This window comes from Anabrus simplex, chromosome 2, assembly GCF_040414725.1.
Source record: "Anabrus simplex isolate iqAnaSimp1 chromosome 2, ASM4041472v1, whole genome shotgun sequence".
In the NCBI taxonomy this organism is placed as follows: Eukaryota; Metazoa; Arthropoda; class Insecta; order Orthoptera; family Tettigoniidae; genus Anabrus; species Anabrus simplex.
The window spans coordinates 136,083,149-136,104,568 of record NC_090266.1 but is presented as its reverse complement, the minus strand read 5'-3'; the positions used below and the strand labels follow the sequence as shown (position 1 = coordinate 136,104,568).

Genomic DNA, 21,420 nt, shown 5'->3' with positions numbered 1-21,420 from the left:
TCTCATCAAATATTGAAAACTGTGAATATCATCTATACACAGGTGATTTGCAGGTTTATGCTTACACGAAAATATACTGTATTCATGAAGCTGTATGTAAAATTAATCAAGACCTTATGCATGTCGAAATGTGGACTAGACTAAACGGACTCGGAATGAACCCTGTGACATCTCATGCTATGATGTTTGGTACTTACAAGACTAAGTATCACTTAACGAGCTCAGATATCCCCCAGATAACATTGAACGGAATCATCATCCCTTTCGGAAACAAAATTAAAGATTTAGGATTAATACTGGACAAAAGCTTGACAGGACAGAACACTAAACAGCTGTATGCCAACAAGTATTTTTCTCCCTTCACTCACTTAAAAGAATGAAATATTTACTTCCCTTCAAGGTCAGAAAGCTGTTGGTTCAACGGCTAATAATGCCTCTGTTGGACTACCGTGACATGCATGGCAGATTAAGTGGCTGCCTTTGTAATAGACTTCAGAGAGCTCAGAATGCTTGCGTCCAATTTGTAATAAACATTCCAAAATTTCATCATATAACTCCTGCATTCTATGAGCTAAATTGGCTTAAACTAAACCAGCGTTGAATCTATTATTCCCAGCTTCTACTCCACAAAATATTATACAGGCAGACACCCTCTTATCTAACAGATTTGTTCCAGTTGCTCTCATCCTTTCGTAACATCTTAACCAGAGCTGCAGCTAACCTAACCCTCGAAATACCAAATCACAGATCCACCCTCCACAATAATTCTTTTGTTGTCAGTACAATTCGCAACATGGAATTCATTCACAAAAATAATTATTAAATTAATGTCGCATGGTCCACCTTTTTCAATACTAAATTATTCAATGTTTTTGAATTACATTACTAAACATTTCATTTAATTTAATAACTACCAGCTGACGCAGAACTGCTAGACGGTGTTCCCACAATCGACCAACGTAAATAAAATGAAATGTTCCTGTAGTCCTTGTTAAAATCATGCTGGAGTGCTGTTGGACATTCTCAGGACGGCACATGAAGATATGGTTAAAACTGACATATTCTTAATTTGTGGCTGGTGTAAATTCGCAATACATTGCGGTATCCATGAAGTTAACCTGAATAAATGATAGATTGAATTAGAAAAAATTTATGAATAGAAGGGGGGGGGGGGGGCGGGGGAAGAGAGAGAGAGCATGTAGTCAAATGGCATAGGTTATCCGAGTCTTGTCTCTCGTTGCGGCATGTGGTGCGTTATGTATTTTCTGTACCTCATACTAAGGGTTGCGAGATTCAAAGCAAAAGGAAGGGGTGGGCCAAGGTGAGAGAGGCGTGGCATGGGTTGAGGGGGCGGGGAGGGGAAGAGGGTTAATTAAGTCGGTGCCGAAGGATGTGGCAGTTTCGCCGAGTGACATGATTGACACTTACTGGCGGCTTAACAAAGGCGAACCGATCGAGCCCTCTTCACTCTCTATCTCGCTCCTCCTCTACCTTCGTAGTTTTTGACAATCGCAATGCCGCCAAAGATTAAGTTACATTACAAGGAAAGTGAGCGGTTTCGGTGCGGAAACAAAAGAAAACACAGTAAATTTGTTTGAATATGAGAATTTCTTTCGTGGTAACAACAGAGAAGTAAAATGTCCATGGTGCCGGTACGGGGTGTTTACTGTTGAACAGTAGTTTTGTCACTCAGTTGCTTTTGATTAGCCATGGAGAACAGAAAAAGGAAAAGTTATACCCTAGATCAAAAAGTAAAATTTATACGAGAAGTGGACGCTAATCCACACAAAACAAAAAGTGAAATTGCTTCAGACTTAGGGATTGCTTATACAATGCTATGTAGTCATCAGTAAAAGAAACGCTATTTTGGATGAGTTCTTAAAACGGGGTTCAAAATCGGCAAAGCGCAGTCATCAGCAGGAAAGAGGGTACGTAGATTCGGAGAAAGCACTTTTCACATGGTTCCAGCAAAAGCGGTATGCAGCTCTACCAATTAGTGGCGACATGCTGAAGGCAAAGGCGATAGATTTAGCTAAAAAGATGAGTATCACTGCTGATTTCAAGGCTTCACCAGGATGGTTGCAAGGATTTAAAGATCGTCATGGAATCACAGGGAGAACAATTTGCGGTGACTCGAAAGCTGTGGACGACATCGCGGTGCAACACTGGGAAGAAGAGGTTCTGCCGGGTATCGTAAGCGATTATCAGCCTCCAAACATCTACAGTTGTGATGAGACCGGCCTATTCTATAATCTCCTTCCCAGTAAAACATTAGCGGGAAGAGGTGATTCATGCCATGGAGGGAAGAAAAGTAAAATTCGTGTAACAGTACTTCTCGCCACCAATGCAGATAGATCTGATAAACTTCCTCCACTTATGGTAGGAAAATTGAAGAATCCAAGGTGTTTTAAGGGTGCGAAATCAAAACCTACGGAATATGAATCCAACAGAAATTCTTGGATGACTATGCTTCTAATGGAACAGTGGTTGAAAAAACTGGACATTAAAATGAAAAAGAAACAGAAGAAGATCTTTCTTCTTATGGATCAATGTGCAGCACATCCACCCCAAATCGTTCTAGAGAATGTCCGAGTGGAATTTTTCCCTCCTAACTGTACCAGTGTTCTACAAACGCTTGATTTGGGCATCATTGCAAATTTCAAAGTGCATTATAGAAAAATGCTGGTTCAACATTTGATAACACTGAGTGATGCAGGAAATGAACCTCTCTCCATTAATTTGCTACAAGCTATGGACTTTATTTCGACTGCCTGGAAGCAGGTGTCATCCTCCACAATCAGCAAGTGTTTCCGCAAAGCTGGCGTCTTACTAGAAGAGGCTGCCTCCAGTGATGATTATGGGGACGAAGTTTTGTCTGGCAATGAGCTAACGCTACCGGAGGGTGTAGAATTCGATACTTTTGTGCATTTCGATGATAATCTGGCTGTATGTGGAGAACTACCGGATGAAGACATTATTGCTGATCTATGCCAACAACGCGGTGGTGATCGACCAGCTACAAGCGATAGTGACAGTGACAGTGATGGAGATGGAGATAACTACTTGAATCTTGACACACCTCAACTGAGTGAAGTGTTAAATGCAATCGATTTGTGTAGGCGTTACATCAGTGCAAAAAGTTGTAGTGAAAATGCTTTGAATTCCTTACTAAGTTTGCAAAAGGAAGTTTATACTCTTAATGCAAGAAAAGTGAAATAAGCCAAACTATCTGATTTCTTTAAGGCTTAACCAAGTTCAAAATAATATTTTCTGTATTAATGTATTTATTATTTGCAAGGATTTACACATGTAGGTCTATTCCATTGGTTTTTCAGTAATTATGTGGTGTATTGTGTAAGTCTGATTTCTAAGTAATTCTCAGTTACAAGTAGATGTTTCTCTTCCCTTTGATATACATATAAGTCAGGTTCAACTGTATTTCCTTACAAATCATTTGAGTGCAGTTGTAGCTTGAAGTCTATAAATCTGAGTACTCACAAAAAAGCTATGTACAACTGTCCGAAACACGGGAGATTCATCCCAAATTAAAAGTTTGTCCTGGTGGCTTATTCATTGTGAGAGATGGCTAAATTTAGAGGCAATGAGCGAATGGTATATCCGCATTCACATGGGCTAAATGTATTCTTGGAATAAAACCCTTTCTTTCTGAAGGTGAGCCCATCAGAACTTCTGCATGAACGATACTTTTTGTGTAGTTTCTCTAGATTCAATCTAGTTCATTGCACAAACCAGCTTTATTAACCTCATTAACATTATTGTACACTGTGGAGTCTGTGGTAATGTAAGTTATTTGCTGTCTTTGAAGCTATTCAGAACCTATTGGTTGATATTTGTTTCTTGGGCAAAAAATTTGCTACTTTGGAAAACACTTTGGTCTCACTTGGATGAAAAGAAGAACCAAGTGAATCTCATAGAATTTTTTTAAAAATCTGGCTTTATTGAATCTCCATAGTGCCATTTGGCCTAGTGCTCTGTATGTGCAACATTGACAACCTCACCTCGTTGCATGAGAGGCATTTTGTAGAGAAATAACCAAGCATACGAAATTCCATCTCAGCAGAAACATGTCTCTAACATAGAAACACGTACAACGAAGCTTCCAAGATCTACATTTGTTAAGATGTCACTTCTCAACCTTGTATACCCAACACATACGGGGTCGGGTATGAAGCGAGATGAATCTTTATAGTGAATTTTTACGACCTGATGCCCTTCCTAGCGTCAACCTCATCAGAGGATTTAACGAGATAAAATGATTGACGTGTTTGTATGATGGGAAAGGAGAGGGTGAAATCCCCTTTCGACATGTACCCTGTTACCTCTACTACAGTGGTAACACCAAACAAGGCACAAACATAGTTAAAAGGGGAAGGTAAGAGCAAACTACACAATATAAGAACACTACACACTCGGAAAAACAGTAGCTGGCGTTGTAATAAGTTGATGACTACTGATAAATAAATAAAATCATGAATAAAAATATATAAATAAAATTACTCAAAACTTAATAAAATTAATAAGCATAATTAACCGAAATGTCCGTAGTATGGGCGCCAGAGTTCACCAGAATGGATCCCTCGAATTTAGATAAGAGCATGATAAACTTTATATCCCAGGGCGTGTACATAATGCTGCGTACTGGTACATCTGCTGCAGGCCTTACCTAACCTCCTGAAAACGACTAATTAGGTAGGAACTGCACCTAGGTTCATCAATAACACTGATTCTAAAATAGCTAACTATATTCTTAACAAATTCCGTGCATGAGCACCTCATCAACATACAACATTATACATATAATACACATATAAAATATTGCTGGAAGACTCCATATTTACAACAACAACAATAATGAAAATCGTGGGGAAAACGAAAGCGAGAACTAAGTTACCATTTGTAAATAGTCCGATGAACAATGTACATGTATGAAGATAAATACCCTTCACTGTCTCTATATCAATTCGACTTACCGATTCTCATAATCGGCAGTTATCACATCACACAGATACTGTACCTTGTACTACTGTGTTCACATATTTTAACACTTGTTGTAAAGATACATACACACGTCTGTCGATCCTCAACATAAATTTATGGAAAGTCTGAGATAGCTTTCACCAACATATAATGCTAGGCCGCCACAAGTGCTACAATACTTAATGCGCAAGCACTCTCCACAATCAGCCACTTTCCACGAACATAACTAGACTACGCTCCACGAACGTTTGAAGTCCAGTCCATTGCTGCCGTGTCACTCCAGTACCGTGTATCAGCACCACTTCCTTCCCGTACAGTGCCTCAGTTGTAGTTGTAGTTATCTTCCTTCTCGTTCCTTTACAATCACCTCTACAATCACCCTTACAATGTCTCTGGTTGCCGCCGTATGATCAACCTTTATAGACATCAACATCCCCCTCCTCTCAGATGAGACGTCTGGATTGGTGCTTGCCAGCCAATCATGAGTGATCTCAAGTCAAGACCAAGCCCTGAACTTCTCCTTGCTTCCAAGAGATAAACAAACACTCGGGAGTTTTACATGAATCATCGAATTTCCCTGGTACAACAACAAGCTCATCTCATCAGGCTGGGATATATACATGACTAATGGAATTTCCTGACACAAGTACATCACAACAAACACTGGGGTAACCATATGACTCATTCAAATTACCAGAGTTATTAAAGCAATGTTTTCCCACTCGTGCAAAACAAATTACTCATACCTACATATGCGGATATCTTCCAGCTTGCCAATATAAATGACATACTAATAATAATAATGATGATAATAATAATAATAATAAATCGAATACTGACAATAATATCTCTAACTTCTACATATAATTCTGGGGTGTGATATATGTACTATCACAGCGTTACTCGGATCTCCAACAAAACGTACGAAATATCAGTAGGGCCAACTAGTGAACAACAAACCGGGAAGATGAAAGGGCTGGGAACCTACCAAAGGCATGGACATGGCTTAGATAGCGGATTCCGAAATGAATCACTGTGATCCTTAGTTTTTAAAAATATTATTTACAAGATAATTTTACAAATACATTCCAAGTTATGAGCTATAAGTTCAGTGATATACATAGGTTATCCGTAGCAGTGTAAATTCAAATTTCAAATCAACTGTACATCCAGTTACCAATGCAGTAGTACAAGGCAATTTACAGGTTATCCAAAATCTAGCGTACCTCAAGTGATACAGAACTACCAGAGGCAACCCCCAAGGGAAATAATGTTAAACTACAATATACATATTTTAGTGAAACAAGAAATCGGAATGCCTCGGAAACGAACAGGTAAGTCCAGCTGAAAAACTAAGGCGTCATAAGTAACTAATTTGGTGAATCTAGGCGAGGTTAGGGCAGACTCCTGTATGAAAAGCAAATCGGAACATTACGGAAATTTTAGCAGGAAAGGAATTCAAGAAGGCTTACCCGAGGAGTGTGCCATCCCGGAATCCGGGGGACGTCAACCAGATAGGCTGCTCGCAGACAGATAAACAGAGACCGACAGAATTCAGGATACAGAATTAATTCGAACACTGCCTCGCTCACTATATATAGGAATTGCTGGCCTTGGAGGCAGCCAATCAGCATGCACGTGTTCCCTTTCGCCACCTAGACTCACCAATCACAACCTTACTTTCGATCGCGAACTTTGACTAACATTCTAGAATACGCATGATCGCGAAAGTCATATTTTTCCAGAATAGACAGAACACACTTTAGAACACATACCAACAAAGTAACACACCCTGTACAAAAGTTATGTAACTCTCTGGATCTTTCCAGGAACTATAGACAGAATTCTACTATTTACAAATGCCTATGTTACAACATTATACAGTACAGGTTAGGTCAATAAAAATAAAACATCATATTGTATTTTACAAACAAAGACTTCAAAAAAAAATACGTTCCACTCGCATTACATATTTCACTTGTAACAACCCTACTGTTTGTTAAATAGCACAAAAGGTTCTGTTCAAGGCTCTACGTCGCTATCCAACAGATGAATCGCCATCAACAGTCATATGCCCTTACTCCATGTGAGTACTGCAAAAAAGTTTTGAATTTAATCCGGGCTTTTGGCACACAATCTAGTGATTAGAAAATGCATATCACCATCTCTCCTTCCCTGCTGACCAACATTCTGATGTTTTTTACGTTCAGTGGGACTCGGAACGGCTAACCACGGTGTCCGATCATTTAGCTTGCACGCCTAAACGATCGTCACCATGCGGGCTGTGCTATCCATGAAAACAGTGTGTTTTCATATCCCAGAATGGAAAAATTATTAATTTGTTTCACAGAAAGTATTTTTCACGAAATAGTTCAACTATGATCATCATTTCATTGTTCTTGTAACCCATATAACTTCGCTGATAGAAACGTATTTTTCTTTTAATATGTACCAAAGTCGTGGTCGTGAGACGTTCATTGTATTTTTTCTTGTGAAAAACACAGGAGCGTCATAGGTCCTCACTCCATACGAACACTGCGAAAAGGTTTGGAATTTAATTCAAGTTTATGGCATGCAATTTAGTGATTAGAAATTGTATGCTACCACCTCTCCTACCCTGCCGGCCAACATTCTACTAGTAAAAAAAAATTCGACGAACGGGATGTGAACCGGCTAACCACAGTGTCAGACCATTAATATACACTTGACGACTTCAACGACCATGGCTACCAGCTGCGCTGTGCATGTTGATGGAAATGTGTTTTGATACCCCAGAATGGCAAAAAAATCATATCACTTATGATAGTATTTTTCACTAAACAGTTCAACTGTGATGATCCATCTTTGGATTGTTCTTATAACCCATATCTAGTACCAGTACTAGTCCTTAAAATGTTCCAGTTTCCTCCATATACGGTATTTGTGAAAGGTAACAGAAGTCACGATGTATGTAGTTCGAACTCATGCCGATAGATATAGATGTGTACCTAAATCATCATGGCAAATGAGACATAAACTTTGCTAAAAAAAAAAACAACTTATTTTTCTTTAAAAAGTACAAAAGAAGTGCCCGTGAGAGGTTTATTGTATTTTTCTTGTAAAGTAGTCATAACAGTCCATAACTGGTACCAATTTCAGCTGTTGAAACCTTCCCGTTTTCTCAATACAACTGTGAATGACAGAGTTAGGCATTGGGTGCTCCAAATTAAGAAGTAAATAGTGTAAAACTGTTTTTTTAATAATCTTCATTGTTGTCAGCAAAATTGCATCAATTACGTCCCAGTTTAAATGTTAAGCTTGACTATTTCGTGGCGTCATGCGCGAGCGGTGTATAGATTAGCGTGGACTCTCATATGAGCACTCGTTTCCGCATTACGTTTCAAACCCATATTGTACTCCACAGCAACAGAGTGGTAAGTTCTGGAGTTACATGATAATGAATGAGCAGTAGAACACTAGTTCAAGTTACTTGTATGTCTTTGTGATAATAACACTAAAATAGTTCAATTTTGCAGTATCCACAAAGATGCAGACAAAGTGCTGTCAGTTGGTACACTTCTTTATTCACATTTACTTACAAATTAAATACACCTAATCTTAATCACTGCCATCGCAAACAAAACACTTCACTCCGAAAACAACAAAAAACCACCATTTTAATAAGTGCCTATCACGGAGCACATGGAGATTACAACCTGAAACAGATGACCGCTGACAAGCATGTCATCCACAACATGAGGTCACAAGTATACTCCTGTAAAACCATAACTCAAATTCAACAGCAACTCTTCTGTCATCAAGACCGCCTCCTTATATAGGTGCCTGGCCAGGCTTCTACAAAGATATATGACAAAATACCTTCTCGTACATTCTAGATTGCTTGAAACGTAGATATAATGTACAGAATGTTCTCCATAGTTCTTGTCTGATCTAGTGCCATTCTGGATGTTAGTGTGTTACACAATACTGTAGGGGATTACAAATCATACATACAGGTAATAATACATTATATACATGTTCTTACATTAATTGAAGTCATATAAATGTCTATGTACACAACGTTTCATGACATAACCTCACAAACATCAGACTACATAAATATTAATAATACGAGCACGATGCTTGCATTATTTGCCCATGGGTGAGAGAATATTTTTTTCCGAGTTATATCAGTTTATCGCACTTGTGTCAACCAGTCTGATATAATTGTTAATGCCCTGAGGGGGGATAAATTGTGATTTTTATCATATTCATTTTTTACGTGGAATTCTCCGAACGGCTTCTTAATCCTGTCATCCCACTGATGAAAATTTCTTTGGAGATTCTGAATTCCATATGCTGGTTTCTTAATATTGCTGTGATACATATGCCATACAAATTTTGTTACTTTTGGCAGTATGTTATGGGAGAAAAATGTGATGTAAATGTAAAATTACAATTTGAGGAAAATGAAAGCAAAGTTCAAGTGACGTTTTCTTCCTGATCCATTACCTAAAAGTCACCGGAACCGTATGTTTTCATTCCTTTGCTTTCTTAGCAGCTTCTGTACGAATATTGGGAACTCTGGGAGTCGGTATCTTCTTCTTCTCCTATTCCAAAGAACAGCGTACGCTTTGTTTCACTCTATGATGATCCCTCTGTTTACTCGGGAGTCTCTTCACTTCGCACATTTGGCTCCTCTGTAGAGTTTAGGCATCTTCAGTATTATATTGTCCTTGGTTGACGAATGAAATTGCTTCTGACACAGCCATTACAATTTTCTTCCTATAGAGCATCCAGAGTTAAGAAAAGACTACAGGCCTTCAGGGCCTGCTGCCTTCCACTGTTGCCATACTCGCTCACTCACTGCGGCTTGGACACTGCTTGTGAAATACAGTGAGGACATAAAATTATACATCCCTGGGTACAGCTGTTGCAAAACTATTAATATAATGAAATGGCGTATGGCTTTTAGTGCTGGGAGTGTCCGAGGGGAAGTTTGGCTCGCCAGATGCAGGTCTTTTGATTTGACACCCGTAGGCGACCTGCACACCATAATGAGAATGAAATGATGATGAAGACGACACATACACCCAGCCCCTGTGCCAGCGAAATTAACCAATTCAGGTTAAAATTCCCGACACTGCCGGTAATCGAATCCGGGACCCCTGTGGCCAAAGGCCAGCACACTAACCATTTACCTATGGAGCCGGACAACTAATAATAATATAAATGCCGGATTATCTCCAATCATTAATGAAATTACAATCATGAAATTTTGTTTTGCCATAACGTTTCTAAGGATAACAGCCCATTGACTGTATCATTCGAAATAGAGTAATAGTTTGAACATGTAGGGATGCGAACTAAATAATAATAATAATAATAATAATAACAACAACAGCATGCATGTCCAGAAACCGAAATGATTAAGTCTTGTTTCTTATATCTGAGAAAGTTTCACGATCGTTGTTGCTTTAAGGGAGCGCAGTGCTGAGACTATTAGCCCCCAGAAACTTTTCACTATTAAGGCAAATACTGTGTGGTTACAACACAGGAAGCTAACAGCGAGATATCTCTATCTCGGTGATGTATCCTTTAGCTCATTTCAGATAAATTTACTCGTAAGTGACAACAGATGCAAAGGCTTCATGTTTATCACAAAATACGATAACTTAAATATTTTTCCACAACATAAAATACTGAATGCTGAATGACCTATTTGTCTGATTTCTTAAAATCAAGTAGTTCGGGGTTGCTGTTTACAAAATTGAGGATTGTGTTGAGAGTTGGCGGTTTATCTCTAAAATAGAATTCATGAACAATGCGCTGTATACCACTTCTGACAAAATCATCGTATTTAATGAGTCTGGAATTACTGCAAATTAACTGTTTCCTTTCCCACTTCTTGCTGGGACGCTGGCCCTTCACTGGCTTCCTTCCTTATTTTGAAGATGGTAGACCTCTAAATTCCTAAAAACTTTGCGGCTTCATCTACCACCCACCTTACACTTTGTCCTGGATGCTTTGTTTTCAAATATGAAAATGTATTAAGCACCATTTGCCGTTCCTTTCCCCTGACAACTTAACCACTTCTCCTTTGCACACGTTCAGCCATAATTTAAATTTATTACTCGCTGATTAATTATATAAAATACTAAACAGACAAAAACAATACGCGATACACACAACCAAAAGCAGTGCAATACACGAAAAACGGAACACGAACAAAACACTATGTGTCCCAGAAAGACGATCACTTCAATCTGCCGAAAATCTCCCTTACGTAAGCAATCACTGTAATGACTGACACAGGCAAAATGGGAAACATGCCGCGCTGACCTCACCAATGATGATTTGCAGTAGTTGAGCTGAGTTAATATACGTCTTGACTACTGTACACATTTCCGCAAATGTGGCGTGCGATGCGACAAGCGTGGCCGGCTGTTCTGTGTACTGAACCGCATATACAATATTTAAAAGGATAATCTCAAAGATATCAAAATGATTTTACATCTTCAGTATTGTATGGCACAACCAATGCTTGTTTCATAAGAAAAAATATAAATTTTGATAGGAATTCATTATAATTCTTATATACACTGACTGACAGAGCAAATGCAACACCAGGAAGGAGTGGTTCGAAAGGGATGAAAGTTGGGGAAAAAACAGAGACGGCACGGACGAATAATTGATGTTTATTTCAAACCGATATGCAGGTTACACAATGAGCACGGCATCGACTCAGTAGGATGTAGGACCACCGCGAGCGGCGATGCACGCAGAAACACGTCGAGGTACAGAGTCAATAAGAGTGCGGATGGTGTCCTGAGGGATGGTTCTCCATTCTCTGTCAACCATTTGCCACAGTTGGTCGTCCGTACGAGGCTGGGGCAGAGTTTGCAAATGGCGTCCAATAAGATCCCACACGTGTTCGATTGGTGAGAGATCCGGAGAGTACGCTGGCCACGGAAGCATCTGTACACCTCGTAGAGCCTGTTGGGAGATGCGAGCAGTGTGTGGGCGGGCATTATCCTGCTGAAACAGAGCATTGGGCAGCCGCTGAAGGTACGGGAGTGCCACCGGCCGCAGCACATGCTGCACGTAGCAGTGGGCATTTAACGTGCCTTGAATACGCACTAGAGGTGACGTGGAATCATACGCAATAGCGCCCCAAACCATGATGCCGCGTTGTCTAGCGGTAGGGCGCTCCACAGGTACTGCCGGATTTGACCTTTCTCCACGCAGACGCCACACTCGTCTGCGGTGACTATCACTGACAGAACAGAAGCGTGACTCATCGGAGAACACGACGTTCCGCCATTCCCTCATCCAAGTCGCTCTAGCCCGGCACCATGCCAGGCGTGCACGTCTATGCTGTGGAGTCAGTGGTAGTCTTCTGAGCGGACGCGGACGCCGGGAGTGCAGGCCTCCTTCAACCAATCGACGGGAAATTGTTCTGGTCGATATTGGAACAGCCAGGATGTCTTGCACATGCTGAAGAATGGCGGTTGACGTGGCGTGCGGGGCTGCCACCGCTTGGCGGCGGATGCGCCGATCCTCGCGTGCTGACGTCACTCGGGCTGCGCCTGGACCCCTCGCACGTGCCACATGTCCCTGCGCCAGCCATCTTCGCCACAGGCGCTGCACCGTGGACACATCCCTATGGGTATCGGCTGCGATTTGACGAAGCGACCAACCTGCCCTTCTCAGCCCGATCACCATACCCCTCGTAAAGTCGTCTGTCTGTGGAAATGCCTCCGTTGACGGCGGCCTGGCATTCTTAGCTATACACGTGTCCTGTGGCACACGACAACACGTTCTACAATGACTGTCGGCTGAGAAATCACGGTACGAAGTGGGCCATTCGCCAACGCCGTGTCCCATTTATCGTTCGCTACGTGTGCAGCACAGCGGCGCATTTCACATCATGAGCATACCTCAGTGACGTCAGTCTACCCTGCAATTGGCATAAAGTTCTGACCACTCCTTCTTGGTGTTGCATTTGCTCTGTCAGTCAGTGTATATAAGAATTCCCAAAAAAGATGTCATTATTTTCAGTCCTTCTGTGAAGAAAGTAAAAATGAACCGCTCTACCAGTTTGGTGCTTGCTTTAGAATAAAATAAGGTGCACTTGCATGATTTTATCTTTGTGTTAGTGATTTTCTCAGTACATTTTGGTGTATTAGCATATATTGAAACCTCTTATTTCCTTGTGTAATTTTGATTTTTTGTGATACTTCTTTGTCATAATTTTATTTCTTCCTTTGCAGTTAGGCATTCCGCTCCTGTATTTAGCTTCCCGGACACAATGTGTTGAGTTTACGGAAATGGTGGATCTAGTTTCCACGTATATTGAAAACCGCTACTTTGTTGGTGAAGTAGTTGACATTAAACGAGAAGATGGCTGGTGAGTTGTTGAAAATTATCATAATTCTTGGGATCAAAACTACCTGTTGACTTACATCTCTGAAATGTTCATTATTTTTAAGAGTAAATGTAATGATTATGTTGGGCTGTATCTGCAGTGTACAAATGTACGTTTATGTACGCTATCTGATCAGAAGTATCCGGACACCAACTTCAGACTGAAGACAGAGTTTGCTGGTAACATATTCTCTAATAGTTGTCATTAATATGATGTTGTCTCTGCCTTTTGCCTTCATCACAGCCCTGACTTTGTTGGGGAGACTTTCCACCAGGTGTTGGAACATTTCCATGGAAATGGCATCCCATTCCTCCAAAGAGCCATAGACAGAGAGCATGTTGTTATTGGACCGTGGGGTTTGGAAAAAAGTTGCTGTTCTAACTCATCCCACAGGTGTACTATAGGGTTTATATCAGGACTATAGGCAGGCCAGTCCTGTTGCTGAATATTTTTATCCTCAAACTTACGGAGTGTTATCATGTTTGTAGAAACATTCGTCACCACTGAACTGATTTTTCATGCTGGGTAATACAAAAGCATTCAGGTTGTATTGATATTCTTGTGCTTTAGCAGTGATGCAGTCTTGCTAGAAGGCCAAGTCCATGCCATGAGAAACATCCCCACACCATATAGCCACCTTCCAAACTTCACTGTTGCTACTAAACATTCAGGTAGATAGTGTTCCCTGGTCATTCTCCTTACCCAAATCTCTCCATCAGATTGCCACAATTTATAACATGATTCATCACTCCAAATTAACTGTATCCACCGTTCCAGTGTCAAGTGGAGTCACTCTCTACACCATGCCATGCGTGCTTTTTATTAAGAGGGACAGACAGCTGCTCGACAGTGAAACTATTGTTTTTATCCACAACACACTGTCATGGGCCTGGCTGTACTTTGATGACACCACAGGATTCTCTGGTGATTCTTTCTACAGACAACTTACGATTTTCCCGTACCACCCTCTTTGTTGGTCCCTGGGGTGTCTGTAAATGTGGCCAACCAGGTAGAGGTTGTGCAATGGTTGTACCCTCATGCTTATATTTTACACTTATGTCACTGACAGTCAGTTTGGGTACATTCATATAGTTAGAGATGTCCCTTACAGATTTCTTGCTTATGTGGCAGCCAATGATTACCCCATTTTGAAAGACACTAAGCTCACCTGACCTAGCCTTCTTGCTTTTCCATAGTTGCACTGAACAATACTAATGCCCCTGCCTCCTTTTACACTGTTACAAGGTGTCATTTTTTGTTGCTTACTAGTGTGCAATGGTGTCCAGATACCATTGATTAGATAGAGTATGTGACTTAGGAAGCTATAAGGAATTCTTGTGAAGTTGCGCCAAAGTATTACTTATTCCTTTTCCATGTGTTCATTCGTATGGCATTCGTTTGTGTTAACCTTTGGGACTTATTATACCTCAGTTGACAAAAAACTTTTAGTGGATTTGAACTCCCGCTGTCGGCATCCCCGGAGATGTTTTTCTGTGCCTTCCCATTTTCACACCAGGCAAATGCTGTGGCTGTACCTCAGTTAAGGACATGGTCACTTCCTTCCCCGCTTCTAGACCTTTCCTATCCCATTGTTGCAATAAGAGCTATCTAAGACCTATCTGTGTCAACGTAAAGCAAATTGTAAAAAAAAAAAATCATGAAGGAGTTACAGAAAATTAGAACCAAAATCCAAAAATAAGAACAAAGAATATTGAACTTCACTGGGTGAGGGCATGGGAGACATTTGTATAGTTAAATAGACACAGAGAGAGAGAGAGAGAGTGAGAGTGAGAGAGAGGGTGGGGGGGGGGTGTCACACTTCCTCTGTAGTATAATGTTTTATAAAATTTTAAAACACAAGAAATGCATTCACGGTAGAAAGAAAAGTTATGTTGATTTCCAGGAAAGGAAAGTTAGGTTAATTTCCATTACAAGGAAATGTGCACACGTACCATTATAGAGGGATTTAATATTCATAATTCCCATAACCTAAAAGACTGTACATGATTGGTGCTAACTGGGCTTAACGTTAAATTACACACAGTTAAATAAATACTTTTATACCATGGTGTTGCTTGGGTAAACTAGATGCGACAACACTCAAACTTTTGCATGTAAATGCGGTTGGTGATCACCTGAACTCACAGTAAATTACAGAAGGTGACTATCTAATGAAATGAAAACCCCACATTAGATTTATCACAAAGGAAAGAAAGGATAGCTCCGGAATTCCTGCCTGACACTCAAAAAAATTACGTCAAGATGCTGAAGCAAAAACTAAAACATTTTAAGAATTACATTTTGCAAAGAAAAGAAAATTTACCTAGGGGAAAAAGGCATTAGATCCCCCACGGACCTATCTGAGTAATGATGCCATGAGAAGCATTGCATCATGCACTAGCTTGTTAATGCAAGGAGGAAAAGCACTGAGTTAGTGGTTTAGGCTTAAGGCCAATCAACATACAATGTTCCAATCCAGGCACTCTCCTTCCCCAATCAAATTTAAATACATTCTTCTGACGTTACATTCCAGTTAGATCTGCAAAATTTGGCGTCCTCTCTGACATATGACGGGATTTCTTACTTACTTACTCCTTGACGCTACTGTCCTTGCAGAACCTTGGTCTCCACAACAATCTTCTTCCAAAGCTCTCTGTCGATTGCCTTGGTCCTCCATCTCCGGACTTCCATGGTACGTAGATCAGCCTCCACCTCTTCTATCCATCGCTTTCTTGGTCTACCTCTGCATCGTCTTCCACCTGGATGCCCCTCCAGCGCTTTCTTAGGTTCTCTTGTAGTCTCCATTCGATGGGCATGTCCTAGCCAATGCACTCTAGCAGTCTCATCAAAGATACTATATCCTGCTCTTGGTACAGTTCTCTAAGCTCCTGATTAGATCTAATACACCATCCCAGTTCAGTTTTAACTGGCCCAAAAATCTTCCTCAATACCTTTCTTTCCCATGTCATTAATCTATATTCTTCTGTTTTATTTAATACCTAGGTCTCGCTCCATATGTAACCACTGGTCTAATGACAGTCTTATAAATGGTCAACTTAGCTTTCCTGGATATTTGTTTATTTCTTAATGTTGGAATTAATTCAGCATAAGCATCGATTTCCTGCAGCCAGTCTAGAGTTTATTTCCTTTTTTGTTTCATTTTGTGAAGTAATCAGAGAGCCTAGATATCTAAATTCCTGTACCCCTTCAAAACACTTTTCTCCACACCTAAGTGCATTTTTAGGTTGACTAGATCTGGAACTCACTAGGAACTTAGTTTGGTTGTTATTCACTACCAGTCCAATTTGCTGTGCTCCCCTCTCCAATTCTTCATAGGTTTCGAGAAGTGCATTCTTTGTACGAGAAATTATGGCCACATCATCTGCATATGCCAGTATTTGAATTAGTTTATGATATATGTTCCTTTCACGATTTGCAGTGATGGTATGCACAGCTGTTTCTAAAGCAATATTGAAGAGGACAGCAGACATTGGATCTCCTTGTCTCAATCCCACTTTTACATCGAAGGTTCGCGATACTTTCCCTTGTACGCATACCTTAGATTTACTTCCACTCAAAGCTGTTTTTACCAACCTAATCAGCTTCCCAGGATAACCAAGGGCTTTCATTTTCATGAGTAGTTTTCCTCTTTGCACTGAATCGTACGCTTGTTTAAAATCAACGTACAGTTGATACAGTGGTATGTTATATTCATAGCACCTCTCCAGGATGATCCTCATTGTAAAGATATGATCTATTGTTGAACGGTTTGCACAAAATCCACACTGATATTCTCCAAGATCCTGCTCTGCATTGTCTGTTAGACGCTTAGCTATTATTATGGTAAAGATCTTGTAGCCTGTGCAAAGCAGAGATATCCCTCTGTAATTTTCACATTTCAATTCATTTCCCTTCTTAAGAATTGGGTACACCAAAGCTGTTTCCCATTCTTCTGGTAATTTCTCTGTTCGCCAGATTTTCCAGTATCAACTTATACAATGGTTGTATCAATACCGTTCCACCATATTTTAACAACTCAGCTGTTATTCCATCTTTTCCTGGTGACTTACTATTCTTCATCGATAAGAGGAAACCTTTTACTTCTTCCAAAGTCGGTGGTTCACTATTGCATTCCTCAGATTCATCTTCATTAGATTCACTATGTGGCAATTCTAATTCATATTCTTCATTTTGTATTTTAACTGGATCAAAACCTCCTCAAAATATTCCGCCCATCTATCTAATATTTCCTGGGTATTTGCAAGTAGTTGCCCATCCTTATTTGTATGCAGCTTACTCTTGGTTGAAATCCACTTTTTCTCTGCTTTATCTTTTTCCATTCCTCTTTTCTTTTTTCTACAAAGATTCTTGGCTTCCCTTCTGCATTCCACATATGTTTGGTGAGTAGCTCTTGTTGCCCGTTGCATATATATCATCCTTGCTTTATTTCTTTTCTCCAAGGCTAGCTTTACTTCCTCATCATACCAATCCTCCTTTGGCTCTTTCTTTCTCCTAGTACCTCCTGGGCTGCATTCGTGATGGCTTCTTTAATCACCCGCCATGATTCATCCACTGTTACTGCAGTTTTATGGTTTTTCAATTCTTCTTCGACCTATCTTTCATACTCCTTCCTCCTTGCATCATCATTAAGTTGCTCTTGGTTAAATCCGTTCCTCCTTTCTGCTTTACCTCTGACTCTTACCGCAAGCTTTTGTTTCAATTTAGCTTTCACCAAATAGTGGTCTGAATCTATATCCGCACCTCTATAAGTACGCACATCCTGTACATCTGTCGCATGTCTTTTATGAATCAGTATGTGGTCGATTTGATTCTTGGTGTCCCCATCTGGTGCCTCACAAGTTTCTTTATGAATTCTCTTGTGCTCAAATGTAGTGGTACTGATTACCATATCCTTTGCTGTAGCAAAGTCAATGGGCCGTAACCCATTGTTGTTACTTTCCAAATGTAAACTCTGTGCTCCTTTTGTGGGTCTAAATTCTTCCTCTTGTCCCATTTTTCCATTGAAGTCCCCAATTATTAATTTAATATCATATCTAGGTGCCTCATCGTACTGTTTCTCTAGTTCTTCATAAAACTTATCCTTTAGTTCATCCTCCTTTTCTTCCGTAGGTGCATGTACGCTTATAAGTGTATAATTGAAGAAGCGGCCCCTGATTCTCATGATACAGATTCTTTCATTTACTGCCTTGTAAGACATTAAGGTATGCTTCAGTTGTTTAGATATCATAAAGCCTGTTCCACAGATGTTATCGCTATTCCCACTGTTGATTAAAGTATAATCCTGTAAATCGAACTTCTCAATTTCCCGCCATCTAATTTCTTGCAGAGCAGCGATTTCAACATTATACTTTCTTAGTTCCTCTTCTAGTTTCCTGCTTTTCCCTGGCTGGAGTGGGCTTCTCACATTCCATGCCGCTAATGCCAATCCATTACAATTTCCTCGCCTAGGTCGTTTTATCAATTTTATCCGTCCGGTTTGTTCTTACTCTTTGCGGCTTCTCAACAGTTTTTTTTTTTAAAACGGAATAGAGTTATCAACCCTATGCCCAACCACCAACCTGGAGGACCAGGGTATCCCTTTTAGTCTGGACCAGCACCTTCAACCTGTCCGGCAAGGGAGGCCCTACCAGTAGCTAAGCTACCGCCGGCATAGCTCTTAGGATCTTTTGACCACACAAGCCCCACCACCACGACAAGGTAAAGATACCATCGATGGGGTGACGGGATTTTACACAAAGGAATATGGTGACCCAAATATTATTAACAGATTGCACAATATTATGCCACGCTTACAGAAACTGATACAACGTGGCCTCAGTGAATGGCTAACTTTGCATGTTGGGTGTTACGGTGCTTAAATGCGAATATGCCACAAGGTTATTGTAAGTTAAAAAGCACTGCTTCACATCACTGAACATATGCATAGTTGTGAGGGTAGAAATGATGCACAATACTTATTTTCTAACATCTGTATTGCCTTCAAACATGACGAAGCTGGATACATTCATTAAACTTTAAGCTTGCTGAATGGCTGTACTCAGCCATCTTGTCCCTCAGCACTCGTCATAATGCTAGTACCGGCCTTAAAAATATTTACATTGCAACAGAGTTTAGATCTGTAAGAGAGGGCGAGCAGGCATGGAATAAAAACTTCACAGAATCTGTACATATCATCCCCTCCCCTCTTTATCAATAAGTTAAACCTAAACAGCACACTAGTTTATAGGTAGTGGAACGTGTTTGCGTACTGGTGGTCGCACCTCCCCATTGATGTTCTTACAGTAACCACACAAATTGGTCCATCCATTCCAGGATAGGCCCTTTGGATCACACCCATCGTCCACTGCACGAAGCACGACTGTACCAATATGGATGTTGGGCTAAGCAAACTTCCTTTTCAGACACTGCTGCTGACTATTAAGATAATCTGTAGATCATCTCTTCCAGACGTGCTGCAAGAAATGTTGCAGATATGGACAGCTTATCTACAGGCATATTAGTGTAATCAAATTCAAGAACCAATAAGGAATTGACTAGGGGTTAGAGGGGACAAATCATCAGGATTTTCGGAAAGGATGGTTAAAATTGTGGAATTTAAACAAAATTCAACTTGGTACAAAACAGTACTTAATTCCTCGTAAGTTAACGAAACAGGCCGTACCATACGCCAAAGGTGATGCTTCATTAGCCTTGCATAAATCTCCAAAGTGTGAGATAAAATGGCACGTGAACATTTCAGTAGAGGCAAATTTCTGTACTTCCCTTGAAGACACTTCCCTCTTCTTGGGACAAATATTTGAAATGTTGGCCGTGCAGTTAGGGGCGCGCAGCTGTGAGCTTGCATCCAGGAGGTAGTGGGTTCGAACTCCATTTTCATCCACCCTGAAGATATTTTCCGTGGTTTCCCATTTCCACACCAGGCAAATGCTGGGGCTGTACCTTAATTAAGGCCACGGCTGCTTTCTTCCCACTACTAGGTCTTTCCTATCCCATCGTCGCCGTAAGACCTATCTGTGTTGGTACAACATAAAACAAATTGTAAAAAAAATCTTCGAAATGCTGCAATGAATGCTTGAGGTGATAAGTCAGTCACCAGCTCCAAATGTACAACCTTAGTACAAAGGCAAATAAACAAAACAACATAGCACTTCCAGTGTTCTCCCCAGAAATTTTTGTCAGCCGGGTGGCAGGAATGAGTAGGCAGGCGGGGAATACTATGTAAAAAATTAATGATAAAATTTCAATTTATTCCCCTCAGGGCATTAACATCAGACAGGTAAACTGCAAAATTGATCTATTTTAGTGCTGTTATCACAAAGGACATAACAGAGTATTTTGAACTTCTAGTGTTCTACTGCTCGTTCATAATCAAATAACACTGGGGCTTGCCACTCAGTTGCTGTAGGGTACCATACGGGTTTGTGACATCCCACGGATTCAAGTGCTCGCATGGGATTCCACGCTTATCGAGACACCATTCATGGACTACACTGTGTGATAGTAAAGATATACATTTAAACTCCGATGTAATTGATGCAATTATGCTGACAACAATGAAGATTTATCATGTAAACTAGCAAGTTACCCGTGCTTTGTTACGGCTTTGAAATGAAAGTTATTATTCAAAGTTTTACATTTTGGAGTGTCCCCTGTCGGCCGAGCCTGTAGGCCTAAACTACATCCTCAGTTCGTTCATCAAACGGTTTTGGGGGAATAATTATTTATTTTCTGATCTAAAACTCATTTGAACCCCATTTGGAAGAATTTGAATTCTTTAAACCCTATCTTATTTAACATCTAGGATGTAAAAGCAACAAACCTGTGAAATTTTGACTTTGTACGTCAAACAGTACCGGAGGAATGAATACTTTTCTAAGGGGTGTATGTTTTTAAACATTTGTTAACATCTAGGATATAGAACACCACCCTTCATTTAAAAAAAAATATATAAAAAATCATGCCTGGAACTGTTTTGGGAGTCAGCTACCATCTAA

At 40.3% G+C, this 21,420-nt stretch overlaps 1 protein-coding gene across 2 annotated transcripts in view; it reads left to right on the top strand.

Moving 5' to 3' along the window:
• Acf (ATP-dependent chromatin assembly factor large subunit) overlaps positions 1–21,420 on the top strand; it is a 711,969-nt gene that overhangs the window by 65,490 nt on the left and 625,059 nt on the right. For both annotated transcript variants that reach the window (XR_011017808.1, XM_068226116.1), the window contains exon 3: positions 13,251–13,387. Coding sequence is in view for 1 of the 2 variants with exons in the window: in XM_068226116.1 (XP_068082217.1) it covers positions 13,251–13,387 (137 nt within the window). In the remaining variant the exon portion in view is untranslated. The remainder of the gene's footprint in view (positions 1–13,250; positions 13,388–21,420) is intronic.